We start from the raw sequence: 12,029 nt of genomic DNA on the forward strand, positions 1-12,029 counted from the left end.
TTGTTACATCTCAATGGTTATCCCCTCCCTTGTATCCTCCCATTCCTCCCTCCCTCCCATTTTCCCCTTACTCCCCTCCCCTGTGACTGTGACTGAGGGGGATTTCCTCCCCCTGTATATGCTCATAGGGTATCAAGTCTCTTCTTGGTGGCCTGCTATCCTTCTTCTGAGTGCCACCAGGCCTCCCCATCCAGGAAACGTGGTCAAATATGAGGCACCAGAGTACGTGTGAAAGTCAGACCTCACTCTCCACTCAACTGTGGAGAATATTCTGACCATTGACTAGATCTGGGTAGGGGTTTAAATAGTAACTTAAGAACAATAAAAAGCAAACACATGTTCACAAAAAGCCCTGCTAGAAATATTCACAGCACTTTCACGTCAACAGCAAACACTCAGAAACAATATAGCTATATTTCAAGAGATGCATGAGAGTACACAGTCCAGTGTTGCCATACAATGGTTTATGTCTCAGTTCTCAAATTTAATGATGTATGGGTACCAGAGGCAGCATGGATGAACATCTGAGTTAGGCTTTAGTGCACCTCTTTTCTGGACTGGACACTATATAACACTTCTGTGTGGGAGTTTATATGCAGCACTGGTTCCTCCATTTGATGCAATATCCATAATCAAACTCGTCTTCATCACAGTAGGTCTTACACACTCCTCTTGCCTTCTCACATCTCTGGAGTCTGTACTTTGGTTTCAGTTCACTCCTGACTGCAATCAAGAAGAATAGAGACATGAAGAGTAGAAGAAAACTCTCTGGAAAGAGAAAGCAAATCAATGGGAGGGGACAAAAGAGCAAATGCATGCACAGAAATGTCCAAATGAAACCAATGACTGTGAATAATTAATATGCTAATAAAAATCTAAGAAAATAAATTTCTTTGATATCTATGTCTAAAAAATATATACACATATATGAAGTTATTGATATCTGAGAGAAAATACCTGTTTTGACAATAAAATAATGGTGTTTAAGAAGAGGAAGAAAAGGAAATATTTTTTTTCACAGTTTAGCAGATGTTTGGATAAAGAACGAAGCTGTAAGCATCTCTCTTGCCCCTCACCAATGCTGAACTTGAAGGTCAGCAATCCTAACACCCTTGACGTACCTTTTTTATTTTCCATTTAGTAAACCAACTTACTTGCCTACTCACTTATTAAAACACTCTTTATACTTTTAAAAGTTTATAAAGATTACATTTTACCACTTTTAAGGCAAATGACATTCCCTTTCATACCTTTGCCAAAAGGTTATGCTGTTCACTCCAGATAATTTTTTTTTGTTTTAATAATTTTTCTAAAATACTTTTAGTTTTTGAGATTATAATATAATTACATCATTTCCCTATCCCCTTTCTTCCCTCTAAACCCTTCAAATATACATCCCCTTTATCTCTTTCAAATTTATTGCCTTTTTTTGATTTCATAAATACTTGCTGCCTGCACACATGTACATACATCAGAGATTACATATTTTTGTTTTGTTTTAATTTCATTTTAATTTTATTAATTTATTCAGATTACAACTCAATTGTTATCCCATCACTTGTATCCTCCCATTCTCCCCTCTCTCCCACTTTCACCCTATTCCCCTCCCCTATGTCTAAGACCAAGGGGGACCTCCTCTCCCACTATATGGCCATAGGTTATCAAGTCTCATCTTGGTAACCTGCTTATTCTTTCTTCGAGTGCCATCAGGCCTCCCCACCAAGGGTAGGTGGTCAAATGTTGGGCAGCAGATTTCATGTCAGTGTCAGTTCCTGCTCTCCACATCACTGCCTTATTTATAATAGCTAGAACCTGGAAACAGCCTAAATATCCCTCAGTTGAAGAATGATAAAGAAACTGTGGTACATTTACACTATGGAATACTACTCAGCTATTAAAAACAAGGAGATCCCAAAATTTGTGAACAAATGGATGGGACTAGAAATGATCATAATGATTGAGTTAACTCAGAAGCAGAAAGACTCACATGGTATATACTCACTTATCATTGGGCACTAGCCCAAAAGGCACGTCCCACAAAAGTCTTCACTTACCAGGAGATTGAGATAGATGGGAGAACATCCTACTAAGACTCTAGGTAAGAGAAATATAGGACATGGGGACATAGAAGTACCCAGAGGGTCCTAGAAACCTACAAGAAGAACATTGTGATGGGTGGATCAGGGTCCAGGGGGATATGCTCAAACTATTTCACTAACCAAGGACAATACAAGAGTACACATCAACCCCCTACTCCGATTTACCCAATGGACAGAGATTACATTTAACACCTAAAATGCATGTCTCATGAAAGTCTTCACCTACCAAGAGATTGGGACAGATGTGAAGACATCCTATTGGGACTCTTGGTAAGAGAAATATAGGATATGGGGAAATAAAATGATCCAGAGGGTCCTAGAAACCTACAAGAAGAACATCATGATGGGTGGATTTGGGCCCAGGGGCGTCTGTTCAAACTAATGCACCAACCAAGGACAATACAAGCAGTAAGCATCAAATTCCTACTATAATCTAGCCAATGGACAGGACATTCTCCACAGTTATGTGGAGAGCAGGGACTGATTCTGACATGAACTCTGGTGCCTCATATTTGACCACTTCCCCTTGGTGGGGAGGCCTGGTGCACTCAGAGGAAGAATAAGCAGGCTACCAAGATGAAACTTGATAGCCTATGACCATATATTGGGGGAGGAGGTCCATCTCAGTCACAGACCTAGGGGAGGGGAATAGAGTGAAAGAGGGAGGGAGGAAGGAACAAGAGGATACAGTGATGGAATAACAATTGAGATGTAATCTGAATAAATTAATAAAAAAAGAAAATTGTTCTATTTTCACTGATGATAAAAAGCTAATATTTAATTGTATATGTTACTTATATTCATCTAGCTTTAACCAAAATCTCTATATGATAATTTAATTTATTCTGATTTTTGACACCTTACCATGTAGTCTAGTAATAGCAGTACAGTGATCATGCAAGATTTACTTACAAAGTAAGTTTCTGGAGAGACTAAAGTGCTTTCCATGTGCAAATAGATTTAAGTGTAGCTGTATATTTGTACACAGACAAAGACTCATATTGTATGGCTTTAATGAACCATCTAAAGCAATAAAGCAACAATGCTCTGAGATTCTGAAATCATTGTTTTGTATGTTAAACTATATAAATGTTTAATATTGTTATACAGAAAACCATGATAAAACATATGTAAGTTCTGTTACTTGAAGATTTTATTGTTAAGAAAGTAACCTACAATGCAATTTTTCCTTAAGTACAAAACATACTTTAGATTCAGATTTGAATTTTTTAATTTTACCAATGTACTTATTTAAATCTATCCATAATAATAAAGAAAAAGTAAAACAATTTTACTAAGTGTTTGAGTATAAATGCAACCACATTCACTTTAGGTGTAAATTATGCCATCTCAGAGAACCTCCTGCCTGTTTAGACCCAAATGAAATTCTGAGAGGTATATTGCCCTCACTCTAGAACGTGCATTTCTTGACTTCCCTGTGTTCTCTGGCCATTGGGTGAGGAGAGGCACAAATAAAGAATCTTGATATGCTAGCCTTAGTGAACTGCATGCTTTTGGTGGACAAAAGGGAACTAAATGAAAATAGAAGAGGCTGGGGCGTGTGACCCATGGATAGATGCAGTTCCTATGCACTGGAAGGTAATGAACTAAGAGAGCTTCTGGCCATAGGCATCTTTCAGTGAAATTTAAACTTTTTAGAACTATACGTAATATGATTTAATACAGCCAAGAGAATGTTTGATGACCTTATTACTGTCTCTTTTTAAAACTTTTCTTGATGCTTTAATAAATTCATCAACATTACTGAGAAAATATAGCTTGTCAACCGTCAATTTTCAATGCCTTTTCAGATTGCATAAATCCACAAAAAGAAGAATGGCTTATGTTAATCATTAGTCACATAAAGCTAGTCATATTTTTGCTTTATAATTATTTGAAGAAAATAATGTCCAAATTTTATAAAATCCCATGATCAGGAAACAAAATGTATGTGTTGCAAATGAGTTTGATATTTTCCTGTATATATGTCTGTGTTAATGTGTATGCAGGTGCACATCCACTACAAGTGTATGGAGGCCCGAAACTAAAGTGAGGTACCTTTCTCCCTCCTTATTGAGGCAGAATCTTACTGAACCAAGAGCATACTCTTTGGATATGTCAGCTAGCCAGAATAGGCCCACTGCTGCTGTATCCTAAATTCTGGGACTATAGATAGGTCGCCACACATCCTTGGTTTTTATGTGGTGCTAAGGATCCAAACTATGGTCCTCACTCTTGAACAGCACTTTAATTGCAATCACAGAGTCTTTTCTCCAGACCCACTTAAAGAGGTCTTAGTTGCATATTATACCACCCATATATTTTGGATGTGAATTATATTCCTAAATATTCTTGTGCCTATTCATTAGTCAATATGCATTCAGAAATTGTGCGATGCTATATATAACTAACTCATGAGTAGACTAATGTTCCTGTGATGTACACACATATCACATTAAAATCAAAACAGGCAACTGGTAGAAGGACACACAGTATTCCTTTGCTCACTTAAACTACTAGAGAAGAGATACGATGATAACTAATTTCAATGAAAAGAGAAAATATCCAATCTGATTTGATATCCGTATCAGGAAGATATATTTCAGGAAGCTTTTTGTAAGTCTTGATTATGAATGTGGAAGAAAGATACTGTAGCCATCATTTTTCAATTAGAGCCCCGACTGAACCTTCTTAGGAAAAGAAGGCCTACAGGTCATCAATAGTTAAAACCTCAGTATATCCCACTCAATCCTAGTTTCCCCATGTTCTTTAGTGATTGGCTTTTGAATTGTTTCAGGAGAAATATAATCTATCTGTGTATCTATCTATCTACATATCTATCATCTATCTGTTTACCTGTCTCTATTTACATTTGTTTATCATATATAGCATGTCTGTGTCTGTATATACCTATGTATGTATATGCCTATGTATAAATGTATGTATGTATGTATGTATGTATGTATGTATGTATTTCTACTTATAGCATATCACTTTCTATAAATGATTCTTCCTTTAGTTTCATGATACACTGGGGAACAGTGCAGAACTGAAAATGTGTAGAGGTAGGTTTAAGAAGCCACATGCTCATGCCTGGTATGTGTTGACACTATGACAAGAGAAAGTTCATTGATGAATTATACCTTGGACACAAAAAGGTCTTTCAAAATAAAATAGTGGTGGGCCAAATCTCTAGATCGTCTATTTATTGCTATAAGTTAGACAAATGGTTTAATCTGTGAGATTTCAACTCTCATTGAATGGACAATTTCTAAATTGAAAAGGTATGTATTAATGTATATAAACAAATCTTGTAGTGTAAAACTTACCAAGATTTCAAAACTATAGTATTTCAAATGTGTTTTCCTTCACTTCACTTTTCATTTCTCAGCGAAATTTGACCATAAATGAAGCATTCTCAGTCACTGCTTAAGCCTTGCAACCCAGTTGAAGACATAGCTTTAAAAAGCATTGTGTGCACCATGGTATAAACACAAACTTCTAATTATGAAGCCTTAGGAGACATTATCTATGCTGAATCCCTCAGTTCTGAATATATTTCTATCATGCAGTAAGTTGCTTAAGCAAGTATATGCAATATAAGTGTTATCTGTAAAAGTAACTAGGTGTAATTACAATAGAAATCGGAGAATAATTTTTATATTAATGAAAATTACCCATGGTTCATCAGTAGCTCTACTTTTTATTTCCTGTGCCAACTAAACAAAGTGTGTCTCATATCAGTTTTCTGAACTGTAAAGTGTGGCTTTTAATAATTTCCTACTTTGGGGCATTTTATAGCTACATATATTTGAGTCTATAGTTCACAGAGTAATTTTTTTCAATTTTCTTAGTATAGAAGAGATTTATAGGCATGTGGCAGTAATGACTCAATAATGGATTAATTAAAATAATAAACATTCATTTTAACATCAGAGTTTTCTACCTTTTCTTGATGTGATTAATATATTGACTGCAGAAAATTTATTCTGTTTTTCTGAAAATTTCTAGCTATCTCCAGTGAATATATACCAATATAATAAAGAGTTGAATAATTATTCTCACAAGACTCAGAGGATATTATTAGCAACCATGTGACAATGTTAGTGAATATTTAAAATTTAATTTTTGTGAGAATGGGTGCTTTATATCTACATGTGTTTCATTTTGTGTAGTTCTTCTATAAAAAAGATCAAACTACAAGACCAAAAGTGCCAAGGCAGAAAAAGTCTGCTGTAAATGAGTACCATAAAACACTTTTCAGTGTATATTTTACAAGAGAACACATGAGATAATCAGGCTACTTAAAGTTATTAAAGCCTGAAACAGGAAAGTACAATAAAAGTTCCAATGTGTGCTTAGAAAAAAACTGTTTCATGATGGAACCCATGTATTCATTGAATTAAAATACTAAAAACTGATCATATTCATAAAATGAATATATAATAAGTAATATAACCTCTGCAGTAGAAACTTATTACCTCAAATTGTTGTAAATAAAAGTTAGTATAAACTTGCTTACATCTCTTATCTTCATTGAATCCAGGGATGAACTTAAAGAGATGCAACAATAAAATAAGTCATATGTTTTCTGTCTCTTTGTGATTTCAAGCCTACTCCACATATATATCTTTGATAATTTACCCTTTCATTCATGACTTTCTCTAAACCTAGTCTATTTTATTGAGTGAATGAATGTTTCACAAGAATTTGATTTGATTGAAATTGTTTAATTGTACTGCTACTCTAGTAATATAAAATAGGAATTTCAGATGGATATTGTATGATTTATGTAGAGTTATATGGAAGAATACTGTTGTATTGAGAGGCAGAAAAGAATCCGAGGCTGGACAGAGCTGAAAAGTGAAGGTAAGTGTCCCTTCCTTGTGTGTGTCTCCTCGTGTACTATCAGGAGTAAAGAGCAGAATTAAATTATTGGGCATAGTTTATATTTTGACAAAAAAATAATTATATTGACCTTCACCTTTCTGTAAAGCTCCCCATACTTTTGGATTCACATTTCTCTCCACTAAGTGCCAAACATAAGTAAACACTACAGCAATGTGAATTTTCTCTGCTATTTTGTTCTCATGCCTTGGTTTCTCTCTCTTGTAAGCCCTTTGTCTCTCATGAGAATGATCTGTGTTCCCAATATGAAATCGCTAAGCCTAATAGCTTATATGTATTCACGGGGGTAATAAATTAACAGTGCATATCTACAGGAAGTCTGTTTCCTAGAAATACACTTCTATTCTTTGACTTAGGCATTTCCATAATATTAATATGTAAAATATCACAAGACACACAATTCTGAGTACTGTTTGAAGAACTTCCACAATATGGACTCAACTTATTTCTGAAAGTACCAATTAATATATGAACTACAACCATTTCTGAATAATTCAGGATTAAATTGTATTTAATTCTTTTTGTTTTATGGAGACACACATATCTTGAAAGTTTTGCTGGGAAGACATAATTAGACTTGTTCTTCTTCTTGAGCAATGTGTCTCTTTTCTTCCGCCATCTTTAATTCTAGATGCAGCAGTGAGGTCCAGGTCTTATGCAGAAAGCAATCCTAATTTCACTTTCAAAGCACTGATTTCTACAGGTACCTCTACGCATTTTGCACTCTTTCCTCAAATCCAAGCTACCATACTCAGGATAATGCTTTCTGGCTGTAAGAAGGAAAGAATGACTGGAATTAGGAATCTATTTTTGACATTTACATAAGGAGAACATTCTAGAGACAAAAGATTATAAGATGACCATTCTCAAACGCTGTGGAGGGTGTAAATGAATGCACTGATCCCTGGTATAAAGGATATCCCAGAAAGTGTACTGAAACTAAATAGTTGTTCACAAGTGACTGGACGGTGGGTCAAGGCTGGTTCCTGAAGACAGTGAAAAACTCAGTCATGATTTTCATTCTATTTGGCCTTTGTTCTTCATCTGTCCTTAGAATTAGGAATATTCTTTTATGTTCTTTTATGTAATCAACCTGAATTAATTATTACTAAAATTTTCATTGCAAATTAACATTATCTTTCAAAATATTTAGAATTGGGTGATGTTAAACAATTTGTTCAAATGTTCAAAATTTTCCTGAATATTTGTGACTTTTCTTTTTACCACATATATTAATTAAATTCTGTCTGTATGTACCAAAAGCATTCATCAATGAGAAAAGTGGAGGAGAAGGAAGAGAAGGACACAGAGAGAGAGGGAGGAGGGAGAAGGGGGATTAAATATGCACTAATTTTTGGTTCTTACATGATTGTAAAACTACAAAACTTCTGAAATAGCAGTTGTTTTAAAAGACATATTGCAGAATTTTGTTTGTGTTAGTCTTCATAAGGAATTAATTTGCATAAGGGCTAAATCTGCCCTACCACTATGATTCCATTGGCATAGTTGTTTACACATTGTATATAAATGCTTTTAGTTCAATGAAAGTTGAACTTATAGGCTGCGTAAAACTTCAAATACTTATTTTATTTCTAGCGTAAAAAGGAAATTTGCTAACCCCTCACTTTGGTTTCTTTTCAGTCAGAAAAAAAAAAAAAAAAAAAAAAAAGAGCAACTGAAGAGTTTGTAGTTGTAGTCATGAGAAGTTTCTACCAATATTGATATTCTGCCATAGTGAACATTTTCATGTCCTTGTTTAGAATTGCCAAACAGGAATTGGAGTCTTTTTCTTAGACAGGTTTTCATAAAGCTCAGGCTGGCATCAAAACTTGTATGTAGACAAGAGTGGACTGGAACTCATGTCTCAGTCTCCCCAGTGTTGGGATTTCAGGGTTTTGCCACTATTCTAGGCTGTTAGTTTCTATGAAATAGGAATAACTCTTGGTAGGAGTAATGGCAGGCTCTATGCAAAGTTCAGTTTGTGGCTAAGCAAATCTTCATCTCAGGGGGGTTATTGTGGGCCCTTCAGGTTATTTGCAGTCTTTCTGAACTTTACCCAACAGTTGCCAGTAGTACAGGTTATGACAGAAGTCTCCAAAAATGTCTGAATGGCTAATCAAGTGCAGTGTCACCCTTAATTGAGAATAAGTGTTCTAATAATACTGTGGAAAGATAAACAGATAAATAACATTTTGTCTTTAAATGCATGAATCACATATTATGCTTTCTCTGAATCAGCTGCACAATATTTTTTTATGAGAGAAACAGTTTTACTACATTATAACAGCCTAAGATGACATGGAAGTTCTTTAAATACTATATGAATCGCTATTAATATACAGGATGAATCTGTACAGAATGATTCTCAAAACAATTCTTTCATCTACAACTTCTTTTCATATTTATTTATTTATTTATTTATTATTCTTTAGGCTACCATGAATATTTTTGGGGATCAGGGAAAAAAAGACAAAGTGTTCTCTTCAATACAAAAAAAAAATGCTGCCTTGTATTCATAGCATATGTAAGATTTTAAAGAAAAACGTCCAATGATAAAACATCTTCCAGTTATCAGAAAAGAAATGAAAAAAGGGGCTTGATAAAGGTTTATTCAATTTGTAGACTTTATGGACACTGATAGTGTCTAGAAAATGTGGAAGAAAGCTAAGTTACACAAGTGGAACTTCCTTGCATAGAAATTTTAAAGGCATTAGTCAGTGATAATATGATGATGGAGTTATAAAAGAAAATAAAAAGATGTTGGAAGGGTTGTGGAGGTGGTGTGCAGATCTTAAAGGGTGAAATCAAAATATGTTGTATGTAACATTACATTAAAATAAAAGAATGAAGGAAAATTATCTATGTGATTCTAAGAATGGCACATATGACATTTATGTATTTGACTTTATTCATTTTATTTGTATTTGTGTTTGTCCCTGCAATAGTTTATGCGCATTATATACATGAAGGCTCATATAAAGGCCAGAGAGATCATTAGATCCCCTAGAGGTGAGTTTACAGTGGTCTTCAGCTGCCTACTGTGGGTGCTGGGAACTGAGGAAAGGAACACAACACTTCTGTCAGCACAGCAAACACTCTAAAGCACCCTGGCTCCAGTGATTAAGTTTAGTTCTATTATTTTAAGTTAGTGTGCTATAAAGTGAAAATAAATGTATTAATTCCCTTCAAAATTGTATTATCTCCTGATTTTGAAAAGAAAATAGCATCATGACATAGTGACAGTTTTTTTTCACAGTATTTTTGTTTGTAATAATAAGAATTCCCTAAAGGTTTAGTTCACATATGTTGTTAAAACAAGCATACCTCACTTTTGGAAGTAAAAGAAAAATATATAAAGTGATTGACACACAATTCAATTTATGCCACTCTATTAAGTGATTTATATTTTCCAAGCCTGTATTGTAGGTAAAATTTTCCTTTTGTTGAAGGAATAGATAAGTAACCTGTTATTAGTGAGTGTACATGAAGAGGTATGCTGTAAAGGAGATAAAAATCTTACAATGCACTTGTATAATAGTTCTCTGGTGTTCATTACTGCAGAAAATATAGGAAGCCAACCAATTATGTATTGGAGGCCATATGAAGCCCAAGGTATATAATACCTACTAGCTGAGATGGTCTACAGTAAGTGAATCACTGGATTAATCATTTAATATAAAAATAGATAATTGAAAGTCAGTATTCTTATTTTGTTTTTGTGCAGTTAATGCATGTGTAACACTTAATAGGAAGATCAGTATTTTACTTTATATCTGATGGAAAAGGATAGTTCTTGGGGTAAATTTTCCATCCATATGCAGTACATCATAGTGACAGGAAATAGTCATTGCTCTATTCAGAAAATTATGTTGCTTCATATGATTGGCAGCGGGAATTGTGTGGTTACGCAGACCTTTTCTTCAAGGCTATAGAGATTGCATTGGGAAGAATAAAAGACAATGCAACTTACCATCAAAAACAAACAAACTACATTAAAACAAAAACCAACCAACCAACAAAAACCTAATGAGGGACACAATTGGCTTGTAATTATGAGAAAAGAACGCTAAAAAGGATTTCACTAATAGGGGATCTAATGATCTCTCTGGCCTTTATATGAACCTTCATGTATAGGATGCACATAAACTATTGCAGGGACAAACACAAACATAAATAAAATGAATAAAATCAAATACATAAATGTCATATGTGCCATTCTTAGAATCATATAGTAAATATTCTAATGTTAAATTATCTACTCATTGCAGTTGATCATGGTAAATAATAGTTTTCCAACAAGGTATAAGTAGATCAGGAATGAATAATGAATACATATTTTTGAATAAACATAATGGAGTGATTATGGTTATTTTACTTTTAAAGTTTGGAGTCAAAAGACTACATTTTAGCATATTGGAGTATAAATAGAGCCAAAGCCAATCCCACCATGTGTCATACCCTTCATATGCATGATAATTTCCATGTAGCATTAAGAAATTAATGTTAATACAATATTATGGACTAAACTACATCTTATTCTTGTCTCACTAGGTTTCCTATTAGTAACTGTTTTCTGTTATGGGGCAATTCAAGAATACCATAGTAAATCCAATATAATGGTATTTTCATTCTTACAGGTTTTTGTATTTTTAAAAAATAGCAACTGATGCCTTCCCAAATCCATTACTACAAGTACCCCGACAAATGTTCGCATGTTACCTGTTAAAATTGTGACCCAAAAGAGCAGAATTAAAAAAAAGAGATGAAGCTTCATGGTACAGTATCTTAGGCAGGAAGTGGTAATAGGATCTTCTTTTGAAAGTCCGTTTGTTTTGCAGTCAGAAAACAATGACCACTTTTATTTATAGATCTTCCTGGAAAGCACTTTTAACTACTGAAGCTTGTAAAATAAACCTAACCTGTTTGTATGTGTGGGTGAATTGAGCCATTTTCAGAGAACATGGTCATAAAATGATGCCTAGCAAATTTCTTCAAGAAAGCAAAAACCTATTTAGATAATTC

General features: G+C 34.2%; 2 protein-coding genes across 2 annotated transcripts; both read right to left on the minus strand.

The window, feature by feature from the left end:
* Positions 1–589: 589 nt before the first annotated feature.
* Positions 590–1,137, minus strand: LOC127195311 (beta-defensin 110-like). Its single transcript, XM_051152678.1, has 2 exons — positions 1,122–1,137; positions 590–723 (listed from the first exon to the last, which is right to left on the minus strand). Exons 1-2 carry the CDS (start codon positions 1,135–1,137, stop codon positions 590–592), a joined length of 150 nt encoding a protein of 49 aa, XP_051008635.1.
* Positions 1,138–7,634: 6,497 nt separating this feature from the next.
* Positions 7,635–11,781, minus strand: LOC127195159 (beta-defensin 41-like). Its single transcript, XM_051152581.1, has 2 exons — positions 11,727–11,781; positions 7,635–7,777 (listed from the first exon to the last, which is right to left on the minus strand). Exons 1-2 carry the CDS (start codon positions 11,779–11,781, stop codon positions 7,635–7,637), a joined length of 198 nt encoding a protein of 65 aa, XP_051008538.1.
* Positions 11,782–12,029: the final 248 nt, after the last annotated feature.

This window comes from Acomys russatus, chromosome 11, assembly GCF_903995435.1.
Source record: "Acomys russatus chromosome 11, mAcoRus1.1, whole genome shotgun sequence".
NCBI lineage: Eukaryota > Metazoa > Chordata > Mammalia > Rodentia > Muridae > Acomys > Acomys russatus.